The 12,716-nt window shown below is 45.5% G+C and overlaps 1 protein-coding gene across 13 annotated transcripts in view; it reads left to right on the top strand.

Annotated features, from left to right (window-relative positions):
* The first annotated feature begins 5,338 nt into the window (after positions 1–5,338).
* The window catches only part of EML5 (EMAP like 5), a 183,047-nt gene continuing 175,669 nt past the window's right edge, over positions 5,339–12,716 (top strand). For 4 of the 13 annotated variants that reach the window (XR_013386706.1, XM_077910287.1, XM_077910288.1 and 1 more), the window contains exon 1: positions 5,342–5,589. Coding sequence is in view for 9 of the 13 variants with exons in the window: in XM_077910287.1 (XP_077766413.1) it covers positions 5,393–5,589 (197 nt within the window). In the remaining 4 variants the exon portion in view is untranslated. Of the gene's footprint in view, positions 5,590–5,804; positions 6,167–12,716 lie in introns of those variants that run through there. The other 9 variants (XR_013386704.1, XM_077910284.1, XM_077910283.1 and 6 more) reach the window with 5 other exon arrangements.

Genomic DNA, 12,716 nt, shown 5'->3' with positions numbered 1-12,716 from the left:
ATGCCAGCTTTAGTTTCAGTTCTATGTGGCATTCAAATTCTCTTTTTTATCTTAAGCCATTGTAGTGGGTTTCTGTCACGTACAACCAAGAACAAGAAGTTCTAATACAGTACGGGGGATCAGAAAAGTGTTTAATTTTTCAAAAGTTTCAACTATTCCAGAAAAAACTAAGAGGAGGTGCCCAGGTGCCTCAGTTGGTTGAGCAACTGACTCTTGATTTCAGCTCAGGTCATGATCGTAGGTCATGGGATGGAGCCCAGCATGGGGCTCCGTGCTGAGCATGGAGCCTGCTTAAGATTCTCTCTTCCTTTCCCTCTGTTCCTCCCACACACCTGCTCCTGCTCTCTCTCAAAAAAAGAAAAAAAAAAGATAAAACTAAAAGGAATCCTGTTGTGACTACACAAGTATTCTCTTTTATATTTAGTAGCTGACAAGTATGTATAGAACACCTCCCCTGTTAGTGCCAGGAGTCATGTTAAGCTCGGTAAATAAAACAGGCTAATTGAAAGTATAGTTACAAGAAATATATTTATGGAGAGCTTATTAAAATACTATTACAGTTTATAAGCTGGTTGAATTAGCTAGCTAGAATTAATATCATAAATTTTGGCTTTTATATTTTATATACTTGGCATTGTATTTCTTTCGCAGACCTGAGGGTAACCAAAATCAGTGGCCAGCAAATAATGTTATTTATTTGAATTCTGGAAATATTTTAAATGCCTGGAATATAAAACTCCATACTAGGAACTCGAGTTTCTTGGTATAGATTACCAAAGGGTACTGGAACTTTTATTTAAAGTGTCTCACAAATGTCCACCAGTTGACATGTAGAACTTTGGGGGTCTTTCTCCTGCATCCTTATTTGCACTACTTGCAAAGACGGTAGAATATCATCTAGTAGTAAAATCTTGATTAAGCTTCCTGATGTGATATTAGTAATAACAGGTTATGTAAAAGTGTAAGGGGAAGAACTAATAAGGTTTGGGGTTTTTCCTATAATACTCATGAATGCTTCATTTTTAGCCACCTTTGTGTCTCATCTCTTTTGGTCTTTGTCGGTTGAGGATGCTGTAATTAAGCATGTTTTTGCTTCACACTCCACCCTTGGGTCATTAAAAATTGTAATGGAAAATATGATAATGGAAAAATAAATTATTTAAATCTGTTATTAATATGAGTATTTCAATATGTATCATGGGACTCAGAAGACATTGTACTGAAAAATCTGAAACAGAAGACTATTTCTTATTCTTCACCATTCTATGCCTCATAAAAATTACATGTAACTAGCAATTAATGTACCCTTAATATATGGCAATAAAATATTTCATCTTTTCTAAGTTTACTGCTTAAATTTAAGTAATCAACAAGTTTTTCTTTTTCTTACCAGGGGTTTTCAGGGAACTCACTAGTGAGTTAGCAAACATATTCTTGAGAAAAAGACAAATACAGGGCCATGCCTGGGTAATTCAATGGTTGAGCATCTGCCTTTGGCTCAGGTCGTGATCCCCAGGTCCTGGGATCGAGGCCCACATCAGGCTCCCTGTAGGGAGCCTACTTCTCTGTCTTTCTGTGTCTCATGAATAAATAAGAATCTTAAAAAATACAGGTGACAAAGAGAAAATATACATGCCTTTGTTCAGAGAACCCCACACACAGGCCTTTTCATGGCTTCAGAGCCACTTAGGCCTCGGTTCTCTTTTCCTTTTAGCAAGTGCTCAATCTGAATTCTTTTCTCCTGAAATTGTTGTTATCCTGAGTCAAACACAAGCTGTGGAGTGGGGCATGTTTTCCCCAATCTTGCTCACCACCCCCTTCTAATTCTCGGCTGCTCCTGGAAATTAGGACAAGGGCCCTTTTCATTATAAAAGTTTTATGGCTAATCACTCTGGGAATAGCAAACATAATAGGTTTGAGGACGTCTGAAAGCTTAGAAACTTTATGAAGTCCTTACACTCACTTTCTTCCTGCATCATAGTTCCTGGCTACTCTGTTTAGATGATTATGTACAGTGGATTTGATTTTTACTTTCAGCCTTTCTAGTGTTCACCAAATCTGTTTGCACCTTCAGAGTTTACTCTTCATGACATTTATGTAAATGCCTTGCTCTGAGATGGCCCTTCCCCACCTGTAGACTAAAAATAACAAGCAGGAGGCAGAAAGGTATTCTGCATCTTTGAGGAAGTAGAGACTGGGTAACACCCATTCCAATGTATGGGTTTCCTATAGAAAACAACACCTTTGTGGGGACCCATTTCTTGAAAGGATACAAGTTTACTCTAGTTTTTGTCAGATTTCCAAGTTTTGGTATTTCCTAGGGAAACCAAAACTGATTTATTTTTTAAGACTTTTTTTTTTTTTTTTTTAATTCATTTGATGGGAGACAGAGAGCAAGTGCATGTATGCACAAACAGGGGGAGAGAGGCAGAGGGAGAGGGAAAAAGCAGGCTCCCCAACTGATCAGGGAGCCCAATGAAGGGCTCTATCCCAGGACCCCGGGGATCAACACCTGACTCCAGGGATGCCTGGGTGGCTCAACCATTGAGTGCCTTCTGCCTAGGGTGTGACCCTAGAGTCCTGGGATGGAGTCCCACATTCCGCTCCCCGCATGGAGCCTGCTTCTCTCTCTGCCTCTCTGTCTCTCATGAATAAATAAAATCTTAAAAAAAAAAAAAAAAAAAACGAAACCTGAGTCCAAGGCAGATGCTTAACTGACTGAGCCATCCAGGTGCCCCAAAACTGATTTTTTAGGCAGGGAGGACTCACGTTAGTGTTTTATGAGTATTTTTATGTTATAAACTTCATGGCTATCATCCTGCAACTAAAACTTTTAAAAATATGGATTTCAGGGGCACCTGGGTGGCTCAGTCTGTTGAGCATCTGACTCTTGATCTCAGCTCAGGTCTTGACCTTAGGGGCCAGACTTCAGGCCCCACATTGGGCTCCATGCTGGGCATGGAGCATACCTAAAAAATAAAAAAAAATATGGATTTCTAATTATTTTTACAGATATTGGTAAACCTTAGCATAACCCTGTGAGAAAGGAGGGCACTTAGAAAACTGAGTAGGAGCAAAACTGTCCTGGTGAGGAATTCATTGCTCCCAGTAATTTTGTTTCTTTCAGGCACAGTCTCCAGGGTCACGATACTCAAGCCATCTCAGTTCACCATTATTACAATGCAAGAAATATCAACAGTTTATTGGTATTCGATTAGTATTTTAAAAAATAATAATAAACTCAGGTACCATAGCTATTTATTATGAAATCAGTCCCTGCTGCCCTCTTGTGATCTACATCCTACAGTCTGCCCCCGCTTTAACCTCACCTGCACAAAGGGAGCACCTGGGGGGCTCAGTGGTTGAGCATCTGCCTTCATGCTCAGCGCGTGATCCCGGGGTCCTAGGATAGAGACCCGCATCCAGCTCTCTGCATGGAGCCTGCTTCTCCCTCTGCCTGTATCTCTGCCTGTCTCTTACGTATAAATAAATAAAATCTTAAAAAAAAAAAAAAAAAAAAGGTCAGGTTTTATCTCCAATGTCTGGTATAGTGAGCAGTATGAAGCAGCAAGAAACATACACGAAGTATCCGGGAAAACATGAGATTAGTATCCTGGTCTGGACTCTCCGAGGCACAAACACCGGAGCCCCGGTCGGTCTGGATGGAGGCCTCGGGAGACAGCCAGGTGCTTCCCCGACTCCTTCCTGCAGCAGGAGGTGGGCGAGCGGGGAGGCGGTGAGGAGGGGGTGGTCCGCCAAGGGTGCGCTGGGGAGGGGAGTCCCCGCCAAGGGTGCGCTGGGGCGGGGGGTGGGGTTCCGCCAAGGGTGCGCTGGGGCGGGGGGGTTCCGCCAAGGGTCAGCCAAGGGTGCGCTGGGGTCCGGGGGTTCCGCCAGCTGAGGCCAGAGTGGGGGTGTCTGCCAAGGGTGCGCTAGGGCGGGGGGGGTTCCGCCAAGGTTGCGCAAGGGCGGGGGAGGTCCGCCAAGGGTGCGCTGGGGCGGGGGGGCGTCCGCCAAGGGTGCGCTGGGCCGGGGTGTTCCGCCAAGGGTGCGCTAGGGCGGGGGGGTTCCGCCAAGGGTGCGCTGGGGCGGGGGGGGGTTCCGCCAAGGGTGCGCTGGGGCGGGGGGGTTTCCGCCAAGGGTGCGCTGGGGCGGGGGGGGGTTCCGCCAAGGGTGCGCTGGGGCGGGGGGGTTTCCGCCAAGGGTGCGCTGGGGCGGGGGGGGTTTCGCCAAGGGTGCGCTGGGGCGGGGGGGGGTTCCGCCAAGGGTGCGCAAGGGCGGGGGGGTTCCGCCAAGGGTGCGCTGGGGCGGGGGGGTTCCGCCAAGGGTGCGCTGGGGCGGGGGGGTTCCGCCAAGGGTGCGCAAGGGCGGGGGGGTTCCGCCAAGGGTGCGCTGGGGCGGGGGGGTTCCGCCAAGGGTGCGCTGGGGCGGGGGGGTTCCGCCAAGGGTGCGCTGGGGCGGGGGGGGGTTTCCGCCAAGGGTGCGCTGGGGCGGGGGGGTTTCCGCCAAGGGTGCGCTGGGGCGGGGGGGGGGGTTCCGCCAAGGGTGCGCTGGGGCGGGGGCGTTTCCGCCAAGGGTGCGCTGGGGCGGGGGGGGGGTTCCGCCAAGGGTGCGCTGGGGCGGGGGGGGTTCCGCCAAGGGTGCGCAAGGGCGGGGGGGGGTCCGCCAAGGGTGCGCTCGGGGCTGGGCGGCTGCGGGAGAGCTCAGCGCTTGAGCGCAGCGGGGGACGCCCGGCAGGGCCGACAGGACCGGCGGGGTCTCGGGGGAGCGCGACCCCTGCGGCGCCCCCGCGCCCTCGGCGTCCCCCCGGCGCCCTCAGCGTCCCCGGCCGGCGAGGGGCGGGGCCAAACGGGCGCGGGCGGCGGCGGCGGCGGCGACGCGGCTGGGGGCGGGGCCGCGCGGGGCCGCGCCGGCTGCTTCTCTGCGCTCGGGGGCGCGCGGCGCGGGCCGGCGGGGCTGAGGGACGAGGACGAGGGACGAGGGACGAGGCCGCGGCCGGGCGCGAACGCCGCGGGGACCGGGGCCGCGAGCTGCGGCGTGGAGGCGGGGGGCGGGGCGTCGCTCGGCTCGGCTCGGCTCGGCTCGGCTCCCAGGCGGGGCGCTGCGGGCGGCGGGGCGCGGGCGCGGGGCGCGGGGGGCGCGGGGGGCGCGGCGCCCACTTGACGGCCGGCGGCGCCCGAGGCCCTCGGCATGTTCCGCGAGGCGAGGGCTCTCCTCCCGCCCGTGGGCTGAGGCGGCGGCGGCGGCGGCGGCGGCGGCGGCCAGAAGAAGCGACATGCACCTGCCCGGCGCGGCTTAGAGGACGCGGCAGGCGGGGAGTCCCGGCCGCCCGGCCGCCCGCCCGCGGGGGGTGCTGGCTTCGCCCGAGCCGGAGCGGCGGGGTGGGCGCCCCGACATGGCGGCCCGGAGCGCCCCGAACTGCCACCTGCGGCTCGAGTGGGTGTACGGCTACCGGGGCCACCAGTGCCGCAACAACCTCTACTACACGGCGGCCAAGGAGATCGTGTACTTCGTGGCGGGCGTCGGCGTGGTGTACAGCCCGCGGGAGCACCGGCAGAAGTTCTACCGGGGCCACAGCGACGACATCATCAGGTACGCGCGGCGGCGGCGGGGGCGGCGGGGGCGGGGGCGGCTCGCGGGGGCGCGGCCTGCGGGGGCGGCGGGGGCGGCGGGGACCGCGGGGGCCTCGGCCCACACGGCGCCCGCCCGCCCGCCCGCCCGCGTCGGGTCCCGGAGCCGCCCTGGCGCCACCCGCGGGGTCTCAGGGCTTCGCACCCCTCGCTCGCTCTTCACATCCGCGGCGCCCGGCGCGGAGGTCCCCTCGGTAGCAGTTTCCGCCCCTAAACCCCGCCGCAGATTCTCGCCCAGCGAGCTGAGCTCTTCGCGGCGGCCGGGAGCGGGCGGCCCTTCCACCTAATAGGAGGCCGAGGAAAGCCCCGCAGGCTGGAGGCCCTCGAGTATAGGTCCCGGGGAGCGCGCTCGCTTCGCCGCCGGAGGAACGAGTTCAGGTTTCACCGCCTCCCGTGGCGCGGCGCGGCGCGAGGGGAGGAAACCCCGGCCGCCCTCGGGCGACTCCTTGGAAATCAAAAATCTGGTAGGGTCTCACGCTGAGGAGGCGGCCGAAAACGATTCCACCGATTTCCGATTCTCTCGTGTTCTCTACTCCTAAGTAAGTTGGGTTTTATGGGTCTTACTTAAGTTATTATTATTTTGCATTTTAATTCTTCTTCAGGCGTTATCGTAAAATTGGTGTCAGTGCTTGTTTACGTTTTAGTGAGCGGTGTGTTTGAACAGTGATTTCCAATCAGTGTCCCTGCAGAACTTTTTTATTTTCTTTTTTAAGATTTTTATTTATTTATGAGAGACACACACACAGAGAGAGAGAGAGAGAGGCAGAGACACAGGCAGAGGGAGAAGCAGGCTCCATGCACCGGGAGCCTGACGTGGGATTCGATCCCGGGTCTCCAGGATCACACCCTGGGCCAAAGGCAGGCGCTAAACCGCTGGACCACCCAGGGATTCCCCAGCAGAACTTTTTTTTTTTTTTTTTTTCTTTTTTTTCTTTGACAAAGTTAAAAGCCGCAGCAATTATTCTAGGCCACCGATTATACTTCAAACACAACATTGTTGTCCTTGGCAGAAGGAGACTGGATTCAAAAACGTTTTGAGAATGTGTGTGTGCTGCTTCTGTTTTGTTGTTGTGTTGTTTTGTTTTTTAACAGATTCCATGATTTGACTTGGTTGCTCAGTTTTACTCCCTTATTTATGGTCCACCAGATTCAAATTGGGCACTTCAAATCCAGTATCTTGGTTTGATATCTTGTAGGCAAGATGCTCTGGTGCTTGAATTCTGTAAATAACAAAGTTGTTCTTCTCGTTGGCATCTCTGTACAGCTGTGGTCCCCCTAAGAAGGAAAAGGAGACCTAAAGGTAGAGCAAGACGGAGTTAAAGATAAGGAGACCACAATTTGAGATTATGGAATAGGAAATGAAGTGGTGTTTTTGTTCATTGGTTGTTACTCACCCCAAGAGTAGAACTTACCCCGTCCTTTGTCTTTTTGCTTAATCGTTTCCAGTTTTTCTTTTCCTTGTGTTAGGTCTCCTATGGTACAGAGAACTGTAGTTTTTACTTAGTTGAAGCTGCCTTGGCTGAAGCCTTCTTCCAGATACTCAGTTTGCTGGATTGAGTTCAGTAGGTGGGGTAGACTGAAGGATTTTGAAGTCTTCTCGTGGTGCATTTGTATTTGTTTTTACCCCTCAGTAATTGAGAGCAGAAACTAGATATGATTTATTTGATGGGGTAAATTATGTTTTGTTCTTCCAGCAGCAGTTAAAGCTATATTATATGTCACACTGCTTGAATTTTTGTAATTGTGTTTCAGTAAATGGTAAGGAAAGTAATGCTTTTGTCTTCTTTTGGTGTATATAGTTGCACAGCCCATATATATGTCTCAAAATGACAAACTAATTTTTGCCATAATTGGATACATGCTTACGATTTTATGCAAGTGATTCATCCTTAAAATAATTTATAACAAAAAGGTTTCCCAAAAAATTGGAATGGGGTAGTGAAATATGAATCACGTAGCATCATGAAACTGGTGGCAAATATTTAATACTGTACTGCGATTATAACTTAAAAATCAGTGAAAGGGCCCTGGAAATTTTAATTCAAACAGTAATGATACAGATCATTCTTGTTTGTGAAATAGATCAGATTTGCAAGCCTTTCAATTTTTTTCAACTCAGTGTTTGAAATGTAAGTATAGAAACTACTCCGGGAACTTTTCAATTATATCACAGCAAAAAATGTAATACTCATAAATGTGATATGTGGTGGAAAACAATGTTGATGTAATGTTAACTTTAGTAATAAAAAGTCAACACTGGTTTTATCATGTTTTGTTTCCATATTTGATTGAAAATTACATTGATTTTATTGGTCAAATGACTTAGTCTGGGGCTAAGATTATTCCAGAATGAGCAGATGGTTGTCCTTAGGTTTTGAAAATATAAATACTATATTGATTGTAAAGACTGAATCATGACCAGTCTGTCATTTGCTTACCAGTTCTTCTATCATCTTACTACATCTAGTATGACACTACTAGGGGCCACCTGACTTGTCTTATCATTTTATCTTCATTGCTTGTAGTTGTCTTCTTTTTGCCACATATCTATATATACTTCTCTAGTAATTTATCCTTTAATTATATTTATTGCAGTACTACAGATTTATGTAGAAATTTGTTTCAGTGTCAAAAATAATACAGGAATTTTAGGATCAATATTTTTTTCCTGTGTCTCCAGTTACACTGATAAAATTCTCCAGCTATTAAGTGTTTATTACAGGTATAAATTATAAAATAAATTATAAAATTCTAGACTACCAGTTTTAGCACAAGATGTACATCTATGGCTTGGTGTATATTTTAAAACTTTTCCCAATTGTCTTTCCAAAGGATGCAATAACTTGAAATTTTCTTTTCTTTTTTTTCTCTTCTTTTTCTCTTCTTTTTCTCTTCTTTTTCTTTTCTCCTCTCCTCTCCTCTCCTCTCCTCTCCTCTCCTCTCCTCTCCTCTCCTCTCCTCTCTTTTCTTTTCTTTTCTTTTCTTTTCTTTTCTTTTCTTTTCTTTTCTTTTCTTTTCTTTTTTCTTTTCTTTTCTTTTCTTTTTTCTTCTCCACACTAGGTGGGGCTTGAACTCAACCCTCAGATCAAGACCTGTGCTAAGATCAAGACCTTAACTGAGGCACCTGGGTGGCTCAGTGGTTGAGCATCTGCCTTTGGCTCAGGGTGTGATCCTAGGGCCCCGGATCAAGTCCCACATCAGGTTCCCTGCAGGGAGCCTGCTTCTCCCTCTGCCTACATCTCTTTCTCTGTGTGTCTCTTATGAATAAATAAATAAAATCTTAAAAAAAAAAAAAGATCTGAGCTAAGATCAAGAGTTGGACACTTAACTAAGCCACCCAAGCACCTTTAAAATCTATTTTTCTGGTTACTTCCTAACACTTTTTTGTCAGGTTCTTTCTTGAAGTGGTGAATATTGCCATTTTCAAATCATTTGTCACCAGTGAAGACCATTGATGGGCTAGAGTTAGCTTAGTGGTACTTACCTCTGGTTTTCTTACATAAGTGAACTTCCACTTTGAACTGCCTCTGCCCATTGCTTATTTTCTAGGTACAGAATTGAAATTATTTATTTTTTTTAAGATTTTATTTATTTATTCATGAGAAACACAGAGAGAGAGGCAGAGACACAAGCAGAGGGAGAAGCAGTCTCCATGCAGAGAGCCCGACGTGGGACTCGATCCCAGGTCTCCAGGATCACACCCTGGGCTGAAGTCATCGCTAAACCGCTAAGCCACCAGGGCTGCCTGAAAAAATTTTTTTAAAGATTTTAATTATTTGAGAAAGAGCGCCTATGTGTGGCAGGGGCCAGTGGGAAGGGCAGAGGAGAGGGACAAGCAGACTCCCCACTCACCAGAGGGCCCCACAGGAGCTCCATCCTGGGACTCTGAGATCAAGACCTAAGCTGAAATCTAGAGTTGGAAGCTTAACCAACTGAACTACCCAAATGCCCCCCTACCTTTTTTTCAATTTGGTGGATCTTACAATGTAGTAATGAGCCTAAATTACATAATGTGTCTGAAATACTTTGGGGAACATACCATATTATATGGTTGCAGGTTAGAATGATAATTATTCATAACTTCAAGATACTACTTTTTTTTTTCCTCTTTAGACAAAAGTATGATGACTGTTTTCTTCAGTTGTGGTAGGTGGTGTCTTTAAGTACAAAACTGATCAGTTGACCGGTAAAAACCTGGTGAGTGAGGAGAAGCCTGGCCTCCTGGCTTTCCTCCCCAGCAGTGGCTGAGCAGTAGACTGATGGATTCGGTGAGAAAAAGAAAACAAAAAACTGATCAAGCCTCACTATAATCTAGTAAAAGTGGTTTTTAATATCTCTATGGTACAGGAATTGAATGATACAAGTCAAATTGTGGTTGGAAAAACAGTTCAGGATGTCTGATGATTTTATGATGGATCAGTATTTTTTTGTGTTCATATGGGTTAAAGGTATAACTTTTTAAGGTTTGGAAGGAATTACTGCAAATCTACTTGTTGTCTAATGTCTTCAGATGTATGGGCAATGCTTCCATACCTGGCTGATCATCAAGATCATTTAAAGAGCTTTTTGCCAATTTTCTAGACATCTCCTCAGGTACACTAAGAATCCTTTAGGATTGGATTCTAGAGATTTTTTTTAAGTGCCCCAGATGATTCATTTTGGGAAGCACACTGCCACCCTGTATCCCAAAACACGCATGCTTGGAATTCTTAACATTAGCAGTTAGAGAAATGAATATAAACCCTCCCTTCAAACCTAATGCCGTAATTTTCTTAAGCACTGTGTAATTGCAAAAATATTAGAATATATATACATTTAGTAAAATGTGCCTATATTTAGGTTACTAGAATTTGGTTAGCTTAACTTCCACAGACCATATAATGATTATATTCTGTAAGATTTCATCTTATGTGTCTGAATATCAAAATATTTATGGTTGTTTTACAAATACTGCATTGTATAAGGGATAAAATTAAGAGATGTTTTCAGGGAAAGGTAGGAATTATCTGGAATAATAGTTCAAGTTGTCATAAATATAAATTAAATGTATCTTTATTAAGGGAAAAGTCAAATTTTTAGATTTGCATTATAATAACTATAATGTCTCATTGAATATGCAGGGAACTAACAAAGTATACTTTGGTTATAAATGAAGGGAAACATGAAATAATAAATTCTTAGAACGATTAAGAACTTACTGTTCAAGGCCTTTTTGCACCTCAAAGAAATATATGTTTCTTCTGCTATCTGAAAGTAGCATGTTCCCATGAAACTTTTTGTACACCAAAATGGTGTAAAGCATTTAATTAATAAATAAAACAGTTACAATTAATTTCTATGGAAAAATTTTTGTGCATACCTAGACCCAAAGATAACTCTCTTAGCTTTTCTGATACCTTAGGACACATCTTGCTAATAGATGTGCAAACTAAATTGAGATATAAAGCACAAATGCTCACAGACACAGTTCAAAGCTATGACAGCTTGATGCTGGGATGCTGAATGTAGTTCCAAGCAAGGAGCTTTGGCGGGGCCACTTGCTCCGTTTGGAGTGCATGCTTTGTAACAGCTTGCAGTAAAATGCTATTTTTGCTTTTCGACTTTTTTGTAAAAGCTAAATTCCTTTTCAGATTCTTTTCAGTTAGTGAAAACAGGTACTAATGTATGTCTTTTGTAAAAGTAAGGTGGTGTGACATGAACTTTCAAAAAATAAGAGATACCTATATTTATTGAGTATTAACTTTGTGTAAGGGTCCTGCCTTATATTCTGAGTTTAAGGACACAGTCAAGTAAAGAATTACTTAGGATACTGTGTGTACTAGAGGTAGCACTGATATACCTATAATCTTATATGTACATAGGGACATAACAGTTCAAATGATGTTTCTTAGTGAATATGATATCTAAATTGGGTCTTTAAGGAAAACAGGAGAAAATGTCTTCAAAAGAAATGAGTGAGAGTAATAGCATCTTGGGAAGGTATAGAATCATATGTGGTTTCATGTTAAGAGAGAATATTTGGAGGAGTTATTTTTACTCATCCTCTTCAGTTCTTTTTTTTTTTTTTTTTTTTTAAGGATTTATTTATCCATTTTAGAGAGAGAGCACAGAAACAGGAGGGAGAGGAAGAATCCCAAGCAGACTGTGCTGAGCAGGGCTCAGTCCCATGATTCTGAGATCATGACCTGATCTGAAACCAAGAGTCAGATGCTCAATCAACTGAGCCACCCAGGTGCCTCTTTTTCTCCCTTTCAGTCCTTTCTGTTTCTGTTTCTTCAGCCTTTCTGTTTCACCATAGCGACTCTTGTCAAGGTCACCAATGATCTCCACATTACCATATCCATTGGCCAACTCTGTTTTCATCTTTTTTGATTTATCATCATCTGCCACAGTTGGTCACTCTCACCTTCTTAAGACACTTTCTTCAGTGGCATTTGGGACACATCTTAGCATAGAAATAGGTATTTCTTGGTTTATGTATTCTTTCAGCAAATATTTATTGAGTATCTATTATTTACTAGGGGCTATTCTTAGCATTGGAGATAGATACAGCAGTGAATCAAACATGAAATTCTCTACCCTCATGGAATTTATATCTACTTGGGGGAGTTGTAGAATAAACAAATATATTATCTGGTGTATATATATATACACACATATAGAGTATGTATAGTATACGGTATTTATATATATATGCAGTGGACCTTTGAACAATGCAGGGGTTGGGGTGCTGATTCTCCTATACAGTTGAAAATCTGCATATAACTTGACTCCCTCAAAAGGTAAGTACTAACAGCCTGCTATTGACCAGAAACCTTACCAATACTGTAAATAGTTAACACACATTTTGTATGTCGTATTTTATACTGTATTCTTACAATAAGGTAAACTAAGAGAAAAAGGTTATTAAGAAAATTCTAAGGAAAAAATCCTAAGAAAGAGTAAATACATTTATGGTACCATAGTATACTGATTTTTAAAAATCTGCATATAAGTTGATCTGAGTTCAAGGCCCAACTATATATATTGTGTAGGAGGGCTTAAAAAACAACAACAACAAAAAGAAAGTGAGGCAGAGACTAGAGACTC

This window comes from Canis aureus, chromosome 9, assembly GCF_053574225.1.
Source record: "Canis aureus isolate CA01 chromosome 9, VMU_Caureus_v.1.0, whole genome shotgun sequence".
NCBI classification, from domain to species: domain Eukaryota; kingdom Metazoa; phylum Chordata; class Mammalia; order Carnivora; family Canidae; genus Canis; species Canis aureus.
Note: the sequence above shows the minus strand (reverse complement) of the source record. Positions and strands in the feature narration are given on the sequence as shown.